This window comes from Arvicola amphibius, chromosome 1 (genome assembly GCF_903992535.2).
Source record: "Arvicola amphibius chromosome 1, mArvAmp1.2, whole genome shotgun sequence".
Taxonomy (NCBI): domain Eukaryota; kingdom Metazoa; phylum Chordata; class Mammalia; order Rodentia; family Cricetidae; genus Arvicola; species Arvicola amphibius.
In genome coordinates, this window is record NC_052047.1 from 92,645,696 (window position 1) to 92,667,800 (window position 22,105).

Sequence of the window (22,105 nt, forward strand, 5' to 3'; positions counted from 1 at the left end):
CAGAGGTTAAGAGCACTGGCTGCTGTTCCAAAGGTCTTGAGTTCAATTCCCAGTAACCACATGGGGGCTCACAACCATTGATAATGAGATCTGGTGCCCACTTCTGGTGTGTACATGTTAACAGAACATTGTATGCATAATAAATAAGTAAATAAATTTTTTAAAAAAAAAAAAAGAAAAAAAGCAGCCATGATATAAAATAGCAGCTCCTGTAACTTCTGCAAGTGTCACTTCTTCAGAAGCCGCCTCTGTTCAGTTTGCCTCGTTCTTAGAAGCCTCATCAAAATTCTCCACCAGATCTGGGACTTCATCATCATCATCCTCTCCAGTAGCAAGGGGTGCTTTTCCATCCAGATTGTTTGGGCAGAGCTTCAGCCAGTCTCCTTAAATTAGTCAGACTGTCTGCCCCAAACTGGTTTAGAATGCTGGAAGCATTTCTGTCAGTTGCTTTGTCTCCGCGGGGCCTGTAATGGTGAAGGTGTTTGCTGCCAGAGACTCCTGAACTTTAGGGTTGTTAAAATGGATCACTGTTCCTTGGTTTGTAAACATGTTCACCTCTTCAATACCAGAGATATTGTTCACCCCTAACTTCTTTAAGGAGAACTGCAGTTTTTTATCATCTGCTGTAGCTGTTCTGTGAACCACCTTCTTTCTGCGAGCAGTTCCTTTTCCACCAATGCGCACTTGTGCCTGCAGCTTGGCCCGTTTTTCCTGGTTCATGATCGTTTCTTTCATCCTGTCAGAGTGGAAATGGGGCCACGCGGGGGACTAGGGTTCGCACTCAGGGGGTCTCAGGTGGACCAGCTGAGATAAGGCGCACACACGCGGGGACCCAAGATGTCAGCTAGAGGGAGGACGGAAGTCCATAATTTTCTTTCTTCTATAAAAATCTCATGTAGCCATTTAACTCACAGGGAAATCTGAACCTGTGATCCCAGGTCATGGTGATGCAAAATCCAGAATATCACTCAATTCTCTTGAGGTGAGAACAAGCTTGGCATTGACATACATACATATATAATTATATGCATGTAATGATATATATATATATACATTTATAACTATATATACCAGCAAAATATGTGTAACTTCCTGATATATATAGGAAGTTGGAGCTGTTTTTTGTGCTTTGACTGGGAGCCAGGTGAGTTGATTTTGCTACCAGGCCATATTGTTTCTACAGGTGAGCAGAAAAGTCAGGTAAGGTTTAGCAATTCTCTGTGGCTTGGGGATATCCTCCAGTACAGCCTGACTCTCAATTCCTCATGACCTGAAGCTATTACACACCAAACAACACAGACACAGACACACACAGACACACACACACACACACACACACACACACACACTTACACACAGAGACAGATTCTTTGAAAAGTCAGTGCCTCTTCTAGCTCTTCTGAGTAATTTACCTCTGCTGCCTTGAGGGCTTGTGATAAGAACCAGAGTCCTCTTTAGGGTCCGGACAAAAGGATAAAGGGTTATCTTTTGCTGGCATTTCCTAACCTCCAAGAGATAAAAACAGCTAAGGTGGGGAGGACTCATTTCAGACTTTTGGTGACTGTCTCCAATGATAAGTAGACTGTGTTACCCTCGGAAGCTCTGGATTTCCAATTTTCTCACCTGCAGCTATTTTTATAAAACTAAAAATTAAAAAAAACATTGAAATAATCTTACTGTGTAGACCCAGGTGGCCTCTGCCTCCAAAGTTCTCAGGTAAAAGGCATGGGCTATCACACTGGGCCCACGACGGGACTGTCTATCAAATTTGGTGTAGAATAATATAATGGAACTTTGTATCTTTAGCTCCAAAATTTTTTTTCTCTTTTAGTTTTCAGTTCAGGTATATGTCTTAAGGAATCTTTGACATCCTTATCTGCAACTCCTTCAATACCCGAAATGGAAATATCCCAATTCTTTGGATCCCTTGCTCAAGCTAAACCTCACATTGTCTCAATAGGATTCAAGTCTATAGCAAGCATGAAAAAGCAGCTTTTGTATCCGTTGAGACCACAGGTAACTAAAGACAGGATGGAAGCCTGGTACTTCTTTTGTGTCTGTCTCCACTGTTTTGGTCAGACTGTGTAGCTAATACAGTCAGGAAGGGGTGTCTGTCTACCTGTATCATCCCTTCTGGGCTCAGGCATAGAGATAGGCCATACTCCTAAACTTGGTCACATTGGATTCCTAGGACAGCAAATCCTCACAGATGAGAATTTACTTAGAATGGATTGGTTACACCACAGAGCAAAAACTAGATTACACCCCCACCCTTCCAACCAGGGACTGATAGCAATTAGTGGTATCTGGAACTGAGAGGAGCTAAGCAGATTAAGCCTGGACCACGACTGTTTAATTATGCAGACTTCTTGCCCCCACCCCTCCTGTATTCTTCCCCTATTTACAGCTCACACACAAAACACGCCCAAAATAAAATGAAATAAAAATCTTATGCTAGTAATCCAAAAGATTCTTGATACAGAATTTATTTGTTCTTCCTTGCAATGTGGATTAAATCTCCCCCCCCCCCTTAAAGTTATTTATGTGTCTGTGTGGACACCTAAGGAGAACAGAAGAGGACAGCAAATCCCCTAGAGCTGGAGTTGCAGACAGGTTGTGACCTGGGAACTGACTTCAGATCCCCAGGAAGAACAGCATGTGGTCTTAATCCACTGAGTCATTGTGAGGGCTAAAGTTATGTTTTAAGTTTAAATTGTGGGCTGGAGAGATGGCTCAGAGGTTGAGAGCACTGGTTGTTCTTCCAGAGGTCCTGGGTGTTCAATTCCCAGCAACCACATAGTGGCCTACAGCCATCTATAATGATAGATATAACCTTCTGGGATGCAGGGGCTGTTTGTAAACGTGGAAGTGTGTAGCCTTATGGGTTTTGCCTTTATAAACATTACACTAATGCAACTCCCGATCATCTCTTGGGAATCCCGGGTATGGCCCTGATCAGTATTTAATCAAGCTTGCTTCAAATTTGACTAACAATTGTGGTAGATTATTCTCATCCAGTGGAATTAACACCCTCTCTCCAGCTCCTTTTCTTTGCTTTTTGCCATTTGTAGTGCCTTTTACTGTTACACTGGAGTGGGTGTCAGGCATAGCTTATTGGGGCTTCCAAGGGCTGTGGTTTTGTCCTAAAACTCCAGTCATAAGCCATCCATGTCTTTTTCTCCCTGTTGGTTGTTTACTCTCTCTTCACTTTTCAGCCATATTTCAACCACTGAAATGTTCCCACCTCATCGTCTGCATTTAGAGAACTCAAAGAGATAACGTGGATGAAGCACTGGGGCAGGGAGAGAGGAGCTCAACATGGCAACGGAGAGCAATACAAATAGCATCTCTTTCCTCCTTGGTCAGACAGGAAGGCTCTCTTGACTCCAGCTTCTGTCTCCTGTTCGAAGTTCTCACTTTTCCACCTTACGTTTCTCCGTGCTATTGCAGTCACACTCCACCCTGTGCTCACTGACCTGTTCTTACATGCTTTATCGATAAATTCTCTATGCTATAATTCTGTCTCAGGTTTCACTTCATTTGGCCTGCCAGCTGTCGAGAACGGATCACTTCTTACACCTGAAATACAGTTTTAGTAACGCCCGAGCACTCTTCCCAAATACCTCACATCTCTTGTTTTTTTTTTTGATTTTATACTTAAATCATATGTTTATGTGTGAGTCTGTGAACTTGTGAATACAGGTACCTAGAGTCCAGAAGGTATTGGGTCTTCTGGAGATGGAGTCATGCGCAGTCTGCTTTGGGTACTGAGAACCAAACTAATCCCCACAAGAACAGCACATGTTTTTAAATCCATAGCCATCTCTCCAGCTCCTTATTTCTTCTCCAGAATGAATATTCCTTGTAGTAGTCCACCTCCCCTTTATGTTTTTTTTTTTTTCCTGAGACAGGATTCCTCTGTATGTCCTTGACTGTCCTGAGACTTGTTCTGTAGACTGAAGGGAGTAAGCAAAAGCACCTTGGCCTAACTAAGTACCACCATTTTGACTTCAGACTCCATCTTACCCTTAGGGTGAAACAGGGAGCTGGGAACCTTCCAATAGCTGACCCACCTCCTCCTTAAACGATTGAAACAGTCTGTTTTGTACTTAGTTCTCTAAAACATTATTCCTAACAACAGAAAGAACAAATGAATCTGGCTGGTTGAAACGGAAGGCTTACATTCTGTATAACTGACAATGATGAAACACACAAGGAATGACCCTAAGCTTTGACTCCTGATTGGTGAAAATTGTAACTGGAACTTGGCAACAAATGTTTGTGATTTTTGTGCTTAGAAACCCCACTTCTGCCCGTTTGGGGCTGCCAGGAGAAGCAAGGCTCCCCAGTCCTTGTCCTGCAGCTCTGACTGATCAACAACTCTGCTTATGTGGTGAATATGTGGGACCCATAAGGACTGTTTCTCTCCTTCCTCATGGCCCACAACATGCAAGGTATAACATAGTCCAGCCTGGCCTCGAACTCAGAAACCCGCATGCCTCTGCCTCCTAAGTGCCACCACTGCCTGGTTTATCTGTCCATTCTTAAATGTAGGTTTCCTTAGAGGTCTGGTCTGTTCATACTTTTCTCATTCCCTATATACTTATAAGCTCAATTATATAGCAGCTGAGGTCCCCCCTCAACATACTTGAATGTTCACATATTCAGCACACTGGCTGTCTCCAAAGCTGTTTCTGTCTGTTGTCTTTTCTGCAAAGGGCTTTCATTATCTACCCACCTTCCCAAGCCAGACTTCTAGCATCATGCTAACCTTTCTTCTCTTTCACTCTTCAAATACTAAGCCCAGACCATTCTTTTGTAATACCTTTCAAATAATTTCAGCAGACATCTTGGTCCTTATTATGCTGTTTTTTTTGGGGGGGGGGGGCTTTGGAGACAGCATCTACATAGACCAGGGTAACCTTGAAATTGTGGGGGGAAAAAAAGACAATTTCTCTGTCTTTTCTGTGCTAGAATTACCGTCATGCATGATACTGGACTTAATATATGTCCTCTCTTTAAAGGATCCTCCAGTTCCCAATCTTCTCTGTTCAAATGTAGTCTTCACACAGATGTTCTTTAAAAATGGGAATTCGGGGCAGGTGAGATGGCTTAGTCAGTAAAGACACCTGCAGTCGAGCCTGAGGAGGAGAGTTCGAGTCCCTGGATCCCCAGGGAGGAACGAGAACATCAACTCCCGGAAGTCATCCACAGGCACTGTGGCACTCACATGTGCAGAGAAATAAACAAATGTAGTTTAAAACATATTTTATGTAAACTATTTTCAGGTGTGATGCGCGCCAGCAATCCCAAGACTCCCCAAGGTTCAATGCCAGGCTGGTTTAAGTAACAGTTACAGAATAGCCACGGGTACACAGTAAAACCCTGTCTCAAAACAAACAAACAAAAAATAAAAAGTAAACTTTATTATGTTGCTCTTAGGATTATCTTTTAGACAGTTTTGAGGTGGTGACTCTTCTAGAAGTTCTGGGATGGAACTCAAGGCTCTGCCCAGGCCAGGAAAGTGGGCTACCTATTAAGTCATGCCACCAACCCTGGCCTGAAACTCGGAGACCAGATGACCTTAAACTCTGAGCAACCCCTTTGCCTTTGCCTCCCAGGTGCAAGTGCTGGGATTACAAGTGCCACCACCATTCTCAGCTTTTGTTTTTTGTTCGAGTTAATTTTAAACTCACAATCCTCCTTTTCTGACTTCCCAAATGCTGGGATGCCATGATGCCCTGGCTTGGAAATTTCTGGTTACTTTTAGGATCACACTCAATCCTCCAGCACTTACTTCTTAGTCTCAATACATTGACTGTCTTCTGGATTTTGAATTACTAGAAAACAAGCCTGCAGCCTCTGCTCATCTGCTAGTTGAAAACTGTATCTTCCTCCTTTCGTTACTAAACAACATTACACTCAACTTTACAGATTAATTGAAACTCAACTTCTAGGGAACTGATACGCCTTCAGTTAGAATTTCCAGAAACCTAGGTAATCATCCAGTATTTACCAAAGTGTTGTCTTTTAATTCCCCAGCTTGTAAGCTCCGCTGGCCTCTAAGTCCTTAAGGGCAGAACCAGGCTTTTTTACACTTTCCATGCGAGCCTAAAATGAGAGGATAACAGACAAGATAGTTCAACTAATATTTGTTGAATAACTATTTTCTTCGGAATGACAGTGGCCTGGGGGACTATCAGAAACTTGAGGGCTTAAAAGGGATAGAGGAATACAGGGTACTACTGGGTATGTAGGATCTTCCATAAACTTTTTTTTTTTTTTTTTTTAAAGATAGTGTGTCACAGGTAGCCAAGATATCTCAAACTGACTACGAAGCCGAGGCTGGCTTTGAACTCTTCTTCAGCACACTGCCTCTGAGTGCCCCCACCCCCACCCACAAACGGGGAATACGGACAATCTTCCATAAACTAGGCTTGGAGAGGCTGTTGGGTCCCGTGCCGGAGGCCACCTGGATCCTTCTGGTGCAGCGCGGGATCTCTTGCTTCTCGTGGGCGGCCTCACGCGAGGCTTCGCGAACCAAGCCGCGGACACCAAACTCCGCCAAGGCCGAGAAAGTCACCCCGCCACCTCCGCGCCTCCTCCGCGGCCCCGCTCCGCTCCGCCCCGCCCCGCCCTTCCCCGCCCCTCCCCGCCCCTCCCCGCCCCTCCCCGGAAGTGACTTGAGGCCCTTCCGGAACCTCTAGGCCCAGCGGCTGCAGCGTCACCTGACGAGCCGGAGCGGGCCCGGCAGAGCAGCCGCTGCCACCGCCAACGAACCGGGTGCCGCGCGGAGTCCAGCAGCGCGCCGGGCAGCCGGGGGGCCCAGCGGTCGGGCCGAGGGCGACGCGACGCGGACGAGGCGGAGCCCGCTGCGGGGCGGGGGCCGGGGGGCGGGCCGGGGGCGGCCCCGGGCTCATGGAGGCGCCGGAGAGGGCGGGCGGTGGGGAGCCCCCCGAGCCGGGCGGGCGGCCGGGGCTGGGCCCGCGGGCCTTCGTCCCGCAGAAGGAGATCGTGTACAACAAGCTCCTGCCCTACGCCGAGAAGCTGGACGCCGAGTCCGACGTGCAGCTGGCGCAGATCAAGTGCAACCTGGGCCGGGCGGTGCAGCTCCAGGAGCTGTGGCCCGGGGGCCTCTTCTGGACCCGGAAACTCTCCACGTAAGTTGGCTGAGGCTGTCGGCGGCCCGGGCTCTTTGTCTGTAATGCGGCTGCTCAACTTTGTCTTGTCCGGGCGGCGCTGGCCTGGTGCAGGGTTCCAGGGCCGTGACCGAGCCCGGGAGGGACCCAGCCTCTTGGCTTCTTTTTGCGCCGAACCTTTGGGTCCTGCCGGTCGCCTCTCATACCCAGTGTCCTGGTCGTTTCTCTTCACCTGCCAGGCTCTGGGGAGCCGCAGTGGTCTGCGGACACAGCGACGAGCGGTTCCCTTTGGCTCTCCTTGGAGTTATGCGTGTGTAGCTGCGGGGTAGAGAGGTCCGGACTTTGGGGAAGCTACTCCTGACTTCACTTCTGGGTTTCCTCTAGTTTTCTCTTCCCCGAGGATCCATGCATTTTCACTTCTCTCTCTCCTAAACCGCATCGTGAGTGGGAAGGAAGACCGCAGGGAGACTAAGAGGTTCTGGGTGGGTGGGTGGGTGTGTGTGTGTGTGTGCGCGCGCGCGCGTGTGTCCGTCCGTCCGTGTCTCTGTGTTGATTTGTTTGGTGGAGGGTGCTGCTCTGGACTCCTGGGTTTATTTGAAACGATTAGTTTCAAATAGGTGGGTCAGCGCACTCTCAGACTGAGTAGGCGTTGATATTGAGAATGTTGTTTTAGAATCCTAGGAAAGCGTATGTTCCTGTTGTGACATTTCCTCTGTCGAGACTTTGCTGATTCTAAGGCAAATAGTGAAAAGTGCTGTCAAGTTGTCCCAGGGCTTTGCTACCTCTCGGGACTGTGTTTTTGAGTTGGTCAGATGAATGTTGACGACCTTAACGCAAAGAGTTATTTTGTGTCCTCTGTACGCTAGCTGGAAATTACAGAGCCAGTGGAGTTAGAGCTGGGGCAAAAATGTTTGAAGAGATCTTTGCTCTGTGTGCGCCTTTACTGTGGCAGAACTCTTTGTGTAAGAATTTTGCTGTTTTGTTTGGTACGCTACATACGGTCTGGTTTATGCATGTGGTTACCGCTGAGTGATCACACGGGACATGTCATTTGTGTTTACCAGGATCTGCTGAGTGAACTGGGTGATGACTCAGGGTTTTATAACGCAATAGTCGGCTGTATCTCCCCGCGGGGTAATTCTCATGTGCTGATTATTAAGGGGCCTCTGACGGATTTTTCATACCCTTTAACTGAGAGGGTGGAAATAGCTCTCCTTTAATTTAAAAGATGCAAAACTGAAACACTTAATTTGCTCTTCTTAGAGTGACTATGAAACGTCAAGGTTAAGGGAGCTTCTGACTAGAGTATAAAGAAGTTTATAGTGTTAAGGATCCGTAAAAGTGGAGATCAGTTTCACCAAAAAAAACCCGATTTTTAGGTAGTTAAAATTCAGATGCTTCTTCATGTGTTCCCCCTAGGTGTTAGTGTTTGTGTTTGGACACAGTAAATACAGTTTGTTAGTTGGGGTAGACCCTTTTAAAATCATTTTGATACACTTGCCAAAGAATATTTCTTTCAGGGGATATAAGCAACTTTAGTGTACAGTAATGTAGATGCCAATGTACGAAGACATCCAGTTTGGATTTATGAACATAGTTAAATGATTGTTTTCTAATTTCTGGTTAATGAGTTTGGTAAATTAACACTAGGTTTTGTTGTTTTGACTTAAGTAATAGTGTTACTAAGGAAGCACTAAAAATACAGTGGGAATACAATGCTTTATGTAAGGTAGTATTGCTGTTTAGAAAGCTTAATGCCGGTAACTTGATTTTTATGTAAATAACCATCAAGAATTGATGTCAGGTAGAATAATTTTAGAATGCTGGTTAAATGTTGGAAACTCATTCTTGGAATTGTACAGCTATGTGACATTTTGAATTTGATGGACATACTGTGGTCTTTGGTGTGTGTTTTTCCTCTCTTAAGTCATATTAAAGTCACCTGTTAGTTGTGCTTTCCCACGCCACTTTTTAAAAAGCCGCAGTGTGTTTAACATCTACATAATCATCAGGTGATCATGTATAGTATTTTCTAGAAGAAATATTAGTAGAAAATTTCATTCTTCCCACCAACTCTCGAAATGTGAGAAATCGGAGCAAACTATTTTTGCTCTGTTATTCTGTTTTTTCTTTTTTTTTTTTTTTTTAACATTTCTTAGGATTGGGGGGGCTTCATATAAACCAGTTGTGATTTCCCCACCACCGCCACCCTGAGATAGGTACGCCAGGTTAGGGTGGCATGGCCTTGATCTACCTTTTTGTACCTCCAAATGGTGGAATTGCTGACAAAAGACATCATGCCTGGCTTAACTTTTATTTTTGAGACAGGGTCTCTAGTAGCCCAGGCTTACTTCAAACTTGAACTCCTGACCCCTGTCTCTACCTCTGAAGTGCCAGCAATTATTCACAAACAGCCAGTTTTCTCTTTATTTGCTAACCAGCTCTTTGTGCCAGAACCTCGCTTTTGTTTCTAGTTTGGATAGTTTTTAAACACAAAAAGGTTTTACCTCATACATTTTCAATAAAATTTATTTAATTATTTTTATTGTGTATGTGTGAGAGCAGAGGACAAATCTAATTGACTCTCTCCTTCTACTCTTCCACTGTGGTTTCCTGCGGTCAAAATCGGGTCTTTAGGGTTGCCTGCTAAATGCTTTTACCTGAGGAACCATTTTGTTGATTCTGAACATTTTTTATTGTGGAAAATATCAAGCATACAGAATAGCAATATAACGCTATATTATCACTCATCATCAAGAATCATCAGGCTTTGTCGCCGGTGCTGCTCTGAGTTCTCCCTCTATCTGCACTCCCTTGTCCGAGGTTTGCTAGTCAGAGCTCATGGGCAGAACAGTTTTAAAGGCTGATTCATTGTGTGTGTGACACACTTGCACTTGTGCCATGATATGCTCGAATAAGTCAGGTAAATCAATATCCTTTCACCACGTGATTCTAGGGTGTGAAGTCAGGTTATCAGACTTGGTGGCAAACACCGTATCTGCTGAGCATCTGACCAGGTCTAAAGACTTATCAGTGATTGTTTTCGTACACGACCATCTTTTATCCTTTAGAGAGCAGATTCAATTTTGGGTAACAAATATGATGTGAAGTAACTTCTGTTTTAAAACATCAAAACACGGAGACAGATGGATTAACATAATATAGTAGAGGTAACATCCAATCTTCAATAATTTTTAGTTTTTTGGTATGGGTTGAGAACTGGCTGGTTTGTGGGACATTCTCTGTCCATTTTGTTCAGGACACGCTAGTAAAGGAATAGCTCTACCAAGAAATTTGAGGAGAAAATATGATTTCCAGATGTATCCTTTCAAATATGTATTTCATTGTGGTCAATTTTAACACCAGTATTGAGGCAGTAAACCACAAACAGTGCCATTAGATGGTCTGAAACCTGGATGATGTCACTTGTGACAGCCATGCCATCTGTTTTGCTGCAGGATTGTAAAATATCATTGTATTGGAAGCCCACATCCAGGGTTTCTTGCTTTTTGTTTTTTCTCCTCCCACAGTGCTGGTTCTGGGACTCGGGGCTTCACACATGTTCTGCCACAGTTACACCTCCACGCAGAAGTGTTTTTTTTTTTTTTTGGCAGGGCTTCCTTGTAGCTTTGGAGCCTTGGAATTTGCTCTGTAGACCAGGCTGGACTGAACTCCCAGAGACTGCCCCTGCCTCTTGAGTGCTGGGATTAAAGGCGTGTGCTGCCACCGCTGCCGCCACCACCGCCACCACCACCTGGCCGAGAAGTACATACTCTTAATTGAAGTTTTGTTTGATTGTTTTGAGGTAGAGGCTGACTCTGTAGCCCAGGCTAGCCTGTAGCTCACCTTATAGTTTAGGGAGGCCTGGAACTCATTCACGGTCCTGCTTCAGTCTTCTGAGTATCGGGTTATAGGTTGTGAGACACCACATCCAATTGTAAGATAAATAAATCAGCAATAAAAATTGAGAGGTGCTTTCAGTAAAATTGAAACCTTCTAATTGTCAATTTTCTGCTAAATGAAATTTATTTGTAGTTAAGTCAAACCCTGGGACTAAGGGCTATTTAGATGCCTATTTAACATATCAAAGTGAACCTGACCACCTGGTTCTCCTGGCTGTCCTTCAGCTCCTACCTGTTACAGGGTCCTGAAGTCTCCAGGGGGCTGGGCCTCTCTTCATATATATATCTATATATATAATCCTAGCATTTTTGTTACCTGGCCGTTTTGTACCTTTGGCCTCAGTTGCTGCACCTGCTTCCCTTCTTTTCCCTCTCTTTTTGTTAATACAGAATTTAACACTTCCATTTTCCACACTGAATCTTATAGAAAGCCAACTCTGTGCCTTATTTTATACTAACAGCAAGTTAAGAACATAGTAACGAAAGCAATAGAAGTAAACAGTAACAACAGAAACCCTTGTATTGGTGTAGCTAACCCTCCACTGGAATATTAAAAGTAGCACACAGCATTCAGATTTTCTTTTGGAGTCTTGGCTTGGTTATTTCCATATTTAGTTTATGTTCAGCATTTCTCTTTTGATCCACATTTCATGCTTTTGTGTGCATATCTTCCTCTCTACTACTTTGAGGTTTACTTTTACTTCTGCAGCCCTCTACCCCCAGCATTTAGGAGTGGTACTCATTGATATTAGAATTTGTCCTTGTTCTTTGTAACCCAAAGCGTTAGCAAAGCTAAGGAATTGTTAATGTTATATTCAAAATTTAAAAAGTGAATAGTAGTTTATATTTATAAATAAATACTGGGCTCAAAAGAAAGTATGTCTTTAAGCAAAGAATTTAAAGGAACAATCTAGTTTCAAAAAAGGTGAATGTTTCATAACTCCAAAGGGGTATTCAGGAGTGATATTCAGCAGATTGTGGGTTACATCATGGAGTTTGACCTCTTTTCCTTTGATTTTTTTCCCCCCTCACGTCTTCTCCCTTCTCCTCTTCCGTCTTCCCTTTCATTCTCTTGTTCTTTCCTCTCCCTGCAATGTTGGACTGAGCCCAGGGCCTTGTTATATACATGCTAGTCCGGCTTTCTATTACTAAACTACATCCCCAGCCCTAAGACTTTTGTTAAGATAAATCTTTTGAGTTTTAAAATAAGTCATAGTTTTAGTTGTTTAATTGTATTTAGTTTAGATTAGAACTATTAAAATTTTTTATTGTAGCATCATTAAATTTCAGTAGTTACCGTTTTCTGCTAATTTGGCTGTATTTCACAATACCTGGGCTCTAAACACTTGAAGTAAAAGTATAACAAAGGCTTGTTCTTTAATTTTAAAAAATGCCTTTAAGAAGGGGGGGGGATGAAAGATGGCTCAGTGGTTAAGAGCACTTGGTTGCTCTTCAAGAGGTCCTAGGTTTGATTCTCAGCAATCACACAGTGGCTCGCACCCATCTGTATGTAACTTGGATTCTTTGGCCTTACTGTAGACAAAATACCCATACATATAAAATAAAGAGTAAAATTCTAAAAGTTAAGAAAAAGTGTGTGTGTGTGTGTGTGTGTGTGTGTGTATCTCCATTTAAGGGAGAAAAGATTTATTTATTTTTGCTTAGAGTTTCAGAGGGATTTCAGGTCTTTATGGCAGGCAGGAAATGTGGGGAAACAGGAGCAGCAAAATTGCCTTTGGTGTCAGGAGTATATAGCCGCTGCATTTCATGTGGCAGTGGCCACGAGACAGCAAAGACTTCATTCTAAGGAAACAACAGCAGCAGCAAACCCTAATAACCATTGCTGCTGTGAAATGGGCATGAGAATAGCATTTGATTGTAAACAAGAATTGTGGGAAATGTTTCGTGTTCTTCCCTTGTTGGCTGTCCAATGGAATGTTAGCAGTCTGAGCTGTTTTCAATAGGTGTTTTATTTCACTTTCTAGTGATTTTCTTTTTAAGTGAACAATGAAGTGTAGTGGTTTTCTACAGCAAGAAATTTTATAAACATAAATATAGGTACATATTTTGGACAGTTATATTTTTCTTATTTCTCCAATCAAATGACTTGAGTGAAGTTGATTCTTTTGGAAGTTTCTTTCTTTAAAAAATATTCATTTATTTTTATCTGCATTGATGTTTTTCCTGCATGTTTGACCATGTGAGGGTGTCTGGTCCCCTCGAACCGGAGTTACAGACAGTTGTGAGCTGACATGTGGTTCTGGGAATTGAACCATGATCCTCTGAAAAAGCAACTAGTGCTTTTTTAAACATGGAGCCACCTCTTCCAGTCTCATTTTGAACAATTCTTAGAGTGAATGAATTTATCTATGCAGTGAGTAATTAGGGCTTAGCCTTGGGCATGCTAGGCAAGTGTTATATCACTGAATTACACCTCCAAACCCCTGAAAGGGCTTACTTAGTATAGTTTGAATTCTGAAGGCAAGTGGAATACTTGCAGAGGCCCCTTAAACAAAATGACAACTTGGTAACATATAACAGATGGAGTTCCCTATCTATGTAAGTGGGAGAAAAGTTACTTCTAGCTTGGTTTATAAGCAGGGATACATTTATAAGTAGTTATAAATTGTGGTTTTTGATACATAATCTCAAGCTGTAGCCCTCAGTTGGCCAGGAAGTCACCCTTTAGCAGCTGTCTTCCTACCTCAACCTCCTGAGTGCTGAGATTATGAGCATGAACCATCCAAACTGTTATGGCAATCAGGACTTTGCTGTTTGGGCTCTTTGGTATGGAATCCAGGGTTTTGTGTGCTTGCATGTTCTCTGTTATCATTAATCTGTACCTTTAATCCAAGAACATTTTAAAGACCTTTTCACTTAAAAATAATCTTTTTTATTTTACCTTTTTCACCCCCCCCCCAACTGTGAGAAGTCAGAGGCCAGTTTTCAGGAACTAGTTCTCACTGTCCACCATGTGAGCTCCAGAGATCAACCTCAGCCAGCCCATCTTCTGAGCTATCTCTCTGGTCCACATCTTCTCTTAATGGGTGCTAATTACAAACTTTCATTTACATATTCATTACATCATATAATTTTTCAAAGACGGAAAGGTGAGAATCATTAAGGCACATTTGTTAGTAATTAAGGATTGACTGTTCATGACTTTCAGTTTTATATAGATGTGTACTGGATTATGATACATTTGTTATTGTGGGTTGCAGCTGATGGGTTTCTATTGTTAGTGTTGTTTAAGACAGGCTCTGGCTGGCCTTGAACTTGCTATGTATTCAAGCTAAACTTCTTTTTTAGATAATGTCTCTGGAAACGTCCCCTGTCCTCTATAATGGAGGCTATCCTTGAACTCTTGATCCTCTTGGTCTGTCTCCCAATGCTAGAGTTACTGCTGTACGCCGCTGTACCCCTCTGTGCTCCTTTGCCACCACACTCCCCTTTTCTTCCTTCTGCAGGTTTGAACCTAGAACCTCATGTATGTTAGACAAGTGCTCCTCATCAGCCTTTCTTATACTTTTTAAAAAGATTATAATTTTTATGTTTATAAGTGTTTGCCTGTGTGAGTAAGTGTACCTTACGTGAGTTCCTGGTAACCATAAGAAGGATCAGATCTCTTAGAACTGTAGTTATTGGCAGCTGTGAGCCACCAGATGGGTGCTGGGAACTGAACTTGGGTCCTTTTCAAAAGTAGCAAGTGCTTTTAATGTCTGAGTAATATGGCCAGCCACCCTCTTACTTTTATTTTTGAGCCAGAGTCTCACCGAATTGTCCAGACATTGTTTGGACTTTTCTTTAGTTCTGCCTGTCCTTGAACTTGTAGTACTTCTTCCTCAGCTTCAGGTAACTAGGTTACAGGACTGTGCAGACCCTGCTTCAGAAAACTTTTTCTGTGTTAGTTTCTTTGTATAGTCCTGGCTTTCTTGGAACTCTATCTGTAGACCAGGCTGGCCTTAAACTCAGAGATGTACCTGCTTCTGTCTCCCTAGTGCTAGGATTAAAGGTGTATGCCACCACTGACTGGCTCAGAAAACAGTTGTATATGATTCAGTTTAGTGTTCATTGCTCATCACCTCCCAGTGAAATCGATAGTTAATCCTTTATTTAAGCACTACTTAAAGTTGGTCAGATCCACTAGTTATGTGATAAACTTGGAATCTGAACCAAGTTCCTGCGATTTTTCTCCTGGCTTTGTTGCCTATCCTAGCTACTCTGATATCTGAGGTTAGAGGTTTGTTTGAGCCCAGCCTAAATATTGAGATCATTTCTATGAACAGATAAATAAATAGGTAGAATTAGGTGTGTTGGCATACAGCTTTAAAGCCTAGCACTTGGAGACAGGCAAGAGGATTTGGCCAGCCTGGGCTATGGAATTGAGGAATTGTGTTAATTAGAAACACACCAAAAATATAGTAAGCTTCACTTCTAAAGCTAACAAACAAACCTGAGCTGTAAGATATGTCTCTGGAGCCAGAACTGCCTCAACTCATGCAACACAAAGAAAGCCCTTCTTCCTTGATGCAGCTGTGCACCTCAGCCTAGGGTCTGCTGGTTCCACTGCAAGGTGAGGGAGCCTCAGGTCTTCCTCTATCATAGGCGTGTTGTTTTCTGTGGTGGGGCAGGTGCTGCAGTGTGATTCTGTAGACATAATGGTAACTAATTACGATCGGTCCGGTCGTAGCTCAGTCTCTTTGCTGTTGGAAATGGGTAAAAACAGCGGTTTTTACAGTAGCTCGAAGCTATTGGCACAACAGTTTTGTTTTCTGATCTTCAGCTCATATAAGCAGCAATTACTGATTGAGCTACGAGAATACAAGAAATAAAAATAGCAAGTTAACAATTTAATATCTGTAACATGAAGAGAATATTAAAAGAGAACATTGGTAGAATGTTGAATGAACAACATAGACACTATGCCACACACTGAGGATCCTAATGTGCCAGTAGCCAGCTCTCTTAAACTACCTTAGGGACTGTAGGTGCATTCATTTTCTGCTGTTGCACTCCTGAAAGGATGAAGCGTCCTGATGTTTTCTCAGTCTGTTTGGGATACTGTAAATTCCATAAACTGGGTGGTTTTAGAGCAAGTATTTATTTCTCCCTGTTCTGGAGCTTGGAGTCCAAGATCTTGGTGTTGTCATGGACAGGTTCTGGTCAGAGCTCTCGCCAGCCGGCTGCTCCCCACATCTTCACCTGTTGGGGAGGGATAAATATGAGCTCTAGTTTCTTCTAAGAACACTGATCCCATTATGAAGGCTTTATCTTTAAGAAAAATGGCTTCCCTAAAGCCTTACCTCAGAATACCTTGGTGTTCAGGATTAGGATTTCAGTGCATTTGGTGGGGGGGGGGGGCTACAGACAAGCATTCCTTTAGGGGTGGAAGGGGCTTTTATGTTGCTGTGTGTATGAGAATGTGTGTGAAAGTGTGTTCACCTATGCCAGTGCCCCCGGAGACCACAGCTTGGTTCTTCCTCTGTTGCTTCCCCGCATTATTTTCTAAAAGTACCTAGAACTGACCTAGACTGTCTGATCAGTGAATGGATCCCCAAGGTTCTTTCTGACTTCCACCTCTTCTTAGTGCCATGGTCACAGTCAGGGGCTACCAAGGTTAGTGCTCATGAGTGTGTGTGTGTGTGTGTGTGTGTGTGTGTGTGTGTGTGTGTGTGATAGTGCATGTGTCTATGCACATAGGTGTGTACATGCTTTGGCCAGAGGTCAGAGAAGGATGTCAGATGTTCTGCTCTCTTATTCTCTGCCTTCTTTTCTTAACTGTGTCTCACTGAACCAGAAGCTAGGCTGGCAGACAGCAAGACCCTGGATCCTCCTGCTGTCATACTCTATCTGTGCTCCCTACTCTCCAGTGCTAATTCTATGTTTGGTCATGCCCTGTTTTGTTTGTTGTTGTTGTTTTGTTGTTTTAATGTAGGTGTTGGAGATCTGACCTGAGGTCCTTGAGCATGCCTATCTGTTGTTGTTATACACTGAGCCATTTCCTCGGCCTCGACTTCCTCCATTTTATTTTGGGGGCAGGGTCTCAGGCTGGGTTTGAAGTGACAGTAACTGCCTCATCCTCCTAAGTGGGAAGATTAAACAGATGTGAGAACCCTGTCTGGCTAGTTACAGAAACTTTGTGACAGCCAAATTTCATTAAGACCACAGAGATCCTCTTAATTAACTTTATATCTATGGAAAAGAAGGAAGGCTTCATAGCTGTATCCTGGGAAGTCTACCCCAGGAAGGCTCATGACTAGCTGGAAATGCTTTTGTATTATCTTGTATTGTCTTTCTCTGTGGGAGGATTGGAACATGATGACTTATCATTTGTTTGTATGTTCTAGATGGTTCAAGAAATGTTCTATTCAAAAATTCAATCATGACTTTTACTAAGGTTTTCAAGTATTTTAACATATCTGATAATTATTTTTAGTCTTAGCTACTTGTGAAAGAGGATGGACAATCTTTAAGAAGTGTCAAGTAGAGTTTTTGAGCTTAAGTATACAAAAATCAACCTGGATTAGTTTAAAAAATGATGGCTGTTATATTCCACTTCCATTTTTTAGAATCTAGTTTCCTGCTTGTTTTTTAAAGATTTTTAATTCCATGTGCTTGTGTAGACTATGAATGGATGTGTGCACACTTGGTGCAGGTGCCCATGGGGCCAGAAGAGGGCGTTAGATCTGCCAGAATCCAGGCAGTTGTGAGCTGATGACATAAGTGCAAGAAACCCAACCCAAGTCCTCTCAACGCTGACCATTTCTCCACCACCCCAACCCCTGCTGGCTTCATTAGTATTTAATACTCCCAGTATTTTTTGCAAACTTAAATCTAAAATGGTTCTCAAAAACAAACACTTTAAACAGTTACATAGTTTTTGAAATTTGAGATGGTTTTGTGTGGACCAGGTTGGCCTCAACTCCCTTTGTAGACAAGGGTGTGTTTGAATTTAGAGATACATCTGCCTCTGCCTCCCGAGTACCGGGAATTAAGGATGTTGTCCACCACCACTCCACCCTATCTCTCTTCTCCCTCCATTTCTCCCCCCCTCCCGTTCCCTCCCTCCTTCCCTTCCTTTCCTTGCTCCGGTGTGGTGGCACTGGAGAGGCAGAGGTGGGTGGTGTCAGTCCCACTGGGCAATAATAAGGCCACTACCATAATTTTGAGCCAAATTTGAAGCAAGCTTTAATTAAATACTGGCCATTTCCACTCTGGGTTCCCAAATAATGACCATGAGCTATGTTGGCCGGGTGCTTATAAAGGCAAATTTACAAGACTGTATACCTCCTGCTTTTCCACTTGGGGTCACTTCCTACTTCCTACATCATTTACATGGGATCAGGCACAACTGATGCAGTTGGGTCAGCCAAACTTGTTTAGGGAAGTGGGAAGTGTGGCTTGTTATCAGCCTCCCTAAATCAGATCAGGAGGTATCTGTCCTTGGGTTAGGGGCTTACAGGTTAGAGGCATTTTTTTGTTTGTTTGTTTTGTGGCTCTCTTAGGCACAAAAATTAAAACTTAAAACATAACTTTGACTCTCAAACGCCTCCCTTGAGTTGACTCTTGTGTTGGATTCCTATTTATATTGGGATATAATAACTATCAGCTAATAGCAACCAAATGGGAATTTATATATCTAGTTAAGGCATTAATGATGGAAGAACAAATAGTAATTAGCAGAAAAAGAAGGGTCAAAGGGCCTTTGGTGACTTACATCACAGTTACTGTCCAGAAGGAGCCTAGAAATGAGAATGGGACCAGTCATTTATCTCAGATCTCTCTCTCTCTCTTTTTTGACAATTTGTTTTTATTCCCTCCCTCCCTCTCTCCCTTCCTCCCTCCCTCTCTCTCTCCCTCCCTCCCTTTAGCTTTGTTTTGGCACAGCCAGATTATTTCTAATCATTTCTGAATGGTTTGTATAGAAACAATAATTTTGTTGCTCTGTTGACATAGAACAGGTTGAATGCTCTATCATACTCTAGAACTATTTCAGATAACAAAATTTATCTGTTGATCTGGGTTTATTTGGTTTTTAACAGATAACTTTTCTGATATGCCAATAGGCACTAAAGGTAGCCATTCTGTCCCCTATGACTGGGAGTTTCCTTTTGACTTAACATTCTAGCCTGTTGAGGACAACAGGCAACAAATTCTCTTCTGTAACCACTTCCTGCAGAAACCAGGTTATCGTTGCCAGGGCCCAAGAAAGTTGGAATGGTAATAAAAAGCTGAGATGGGATTCAGGCAATGGGGCATTCATCAGAAGTATCTAGTTAGCTAGCCCAGCTAAACAGATAGGGAGCAGTTACATCATCTACTGGTTCACATCAGCTATCAGCAAGTCCAGAGCTTAAGCCATTTGGAGCATCTTGTAGTCCACAGCTGATTCCTTGATGGTGTCTGTCAGCCTAATGGAAATCTGATGAGATAGATGAGACTAGGCAGAAGGTAAAGGTTTAGGAATTTAAAGGAAAATCTTTTTTTTAAAAAAAATTTGGAACTTTCAGGCCCATAGACTTAGTAATTGGGGGAGGGGAGGAGTCCCAAGACCAGGAGAGAGATCTCACCTCCAGGAATAGGCATGTGACGGGAAACTTAGACTATACTTCTCTGCAGTCCCTTGGACCTGTAGAGATGGATCCAAATCTTAAGACCCCCTAGACTCCCTGAAGCTTATGTAAATTTTTAGTTTACAAAAAGAGATAAAAAGTTTTAGATATATAAGCATTACCACTGTTTGTTATCTATGCTAAAAGCCACGTTGTAAGAAAAGCAGCCAACAGCTGGAATAGACTCACACCTTTGAGTCATAGTAAAAGCTATGGATTTGGGTTAAAAAGCATGAACGTATTTTTCCTTTGTTGGATATATAGATTGGACAGAGGTATTTTTAGCCTGATAAGAAGCACCTTTTAGATTATATGCTGAAGGCAACCAAAAAATTCTTTTTAATTTTGAGCTTGTGAATGAATAGAAAGTAGTTAGTGCTCTATAACAGCTTATCAGAACTTCATTGATCCATGTTAAAACTCTTAACTTTTGAAAGCTTAGTTAAAAATAGCATAGAAGGCAGGAAAAATATCTCAAACATTTTCCATTTTTCACATATATTAAAACACTTTCTTACCTTTACAGCTGCATTTGCACATCTTAAATCATCATTTTAGACCCTCGGAACTAACTTGAGCTTTCACATCCTCAGACCTTTATACATCTTAGAACACGTAGGCCCTCAGAACGTGCAGAGACTTTACACCTTCTTTCATTTAGTTACTTCTGAGAACAATCTTTCAATCTTTGCAGAACAAGTTCTTTTGAATAAAGGAACAGTAAGTTATATCTAAAATCAGTTTATCCTATAATATGAAGCCTCTTAGCAAGACAAACCTGTTTACTTTTCTTGGCAGGAGAACTAGTAGCTCTAGAAAAAGCAAGGCTTGATTTTTGCAAATGAAATGAACTAACAAGGTAGATAAAGAAAGAGCTAGTTGCCTGCTGCTGTTAAACTGACTAAGCTAAAGTTAGCCTAGCTGTCAATGCCATCCGAGATCAGAGAAGGATAAATTATAGTAGGCAGTAACAAATGGTCTATGTATGTATCAATTTAAATGACAGAGATTTACCCATAGCCTAGACGGTTATTCCCATGGTGTCAGTTGCTTTATTGAGGCAGAAATCACTGGGCAGCGTTAGTCTTAAGAGTGGCAGGCCCAGAAAACTAAGAGACTTTTCTGTGGAGGAGTGACTTGGGGTACTGACCTTACTTTGTTTAGGCAAAATGTGGTAATCAACTTCTCCAGTGTCCTGCTTATCCACCGTTTGGGTAGGGTCCTGGCAGTGGGTGAGGCATTGGGGCATTTATGCCCAGTGTTTAGCATTACCAGAATCCAGGTGGAGTGGCTGGTGCCCCATCTATCTTCATTGGAGACCTTGCTGTTACTGCTAGGAGCTGGGGTCTTTGTATAGTAAACTTTTTCCATTAAACATTTTAATTGCTATATTCAAAAGATCTCTTGACCAGTTTGAGGACCATTATCTATTAAGTATATATGAGCTAAACAAACGTTGCTTGTTTTTAGTTATTTGCTGGAAAACGTATAGGAGGCTAAATAAAGCTTATTCCTCTAAATACATTTGAACTTAGCATGACAATAAGCATAGTTCTGAACATTAGAGGATTTTAATCATTTATAAGGTGACTTAATAACTTGCAAATTTTAATTACCTTTAACAGTTTACAGTAAGTTAGTAGCTTTTTATAAGGTTAGGATTTTATAGCTTTATCCCTGTTAGGTTTAACCATTAAAAAAAAAAATAACCATTTCTGAACTGAGCCTTTTTAAGTATCAAAGTAAAACTTTTAATCATAAATAACAGTCCATGGGAGATTGTCAACTTTACTTTCCTGGTCCTTTCATACTGCACTATTACAGAATATAACAAGTTTCTTATATGATTCAGATAATCAAAATAGCTAAGGCTTAACAAAATCAGCAAAGACAAGGAGGGTAGGCATACATTCTTCAGCCTGAGTAGACCTTAGGTATAGCTATACATTCCTTTTTATTTTTTAAATATTTATTATGTATATAATATTCTGTCTGTGTGTATGCTTGCAGGCCAGAAGAGGGCACCAGACCTCATTACAGATGGTTGTGAGCCACCATGTGGTTGCCGGGAATTGAACTCAGGACCTTTGGAAGAGCAGGCAATGCTCTTAACCACTGAGCCATCTCTCCAGCTCCATGGCTAGACATTCTTTATGCTGGTGGTTCTCAGGCTTTCTAATGCTGTGCTTCTTCAACACGGTTTCCTATGTTATGGTGACTTCCAACCTTAACACCGTTCTCTTTGCTATTTCACAACTGCAGTATGCTGCTGTTAGGAATCACAGTGCAAACATCCAACCCCCAGGTGTTGTGACCCATAGATTGAGAATCATTGCTCCCCAGATTGTTTTTTTTGGCGGGGGCAGGGTGTGGAGGAGTTGGTTTTTTGAGACAGGGTTTCTCTGTAACTTTGGAGTCTATCCTGGAACTCGCTCTGTAGATCAGGCTGGCC

The 22,105-nt window shown here is 42.5% G+C and overlaps 1 protein-coding gene and 1 pseudogene across 1 annotated transcript in view; one reads left to right on the forward strand and one right to left on the reverse strand.

The window, feature by feature from the left end:
- Positions 1 to 252: 252 nt before the first annotated feature.
- Positions 253 to 720, reverse strand: LOC119802480 (annotated as a pseudogene).
- A 6,187-nt stretch (positions 721 to 6,907) lies between these two features.
- Positions 6,908 to 22,105, forward strand: part of Psme4 (proteasome activator subunit 4) — a 120,071-nt gene continuing 104,873 nt past the window's right edge. The window contains exon 1 of the mRNA XM_038313184.2: positions 6,908 to 7,160. Within this exon, the coding sequence (XP_038169112.1) occupies positions 6,919 to 7,160 (242 nt within the window). The 5' untranslated portion in view covers positions 6,908 to 6,918. The remainder of the gene's footprint in view (positions 7,161 to 22,105) is intronic.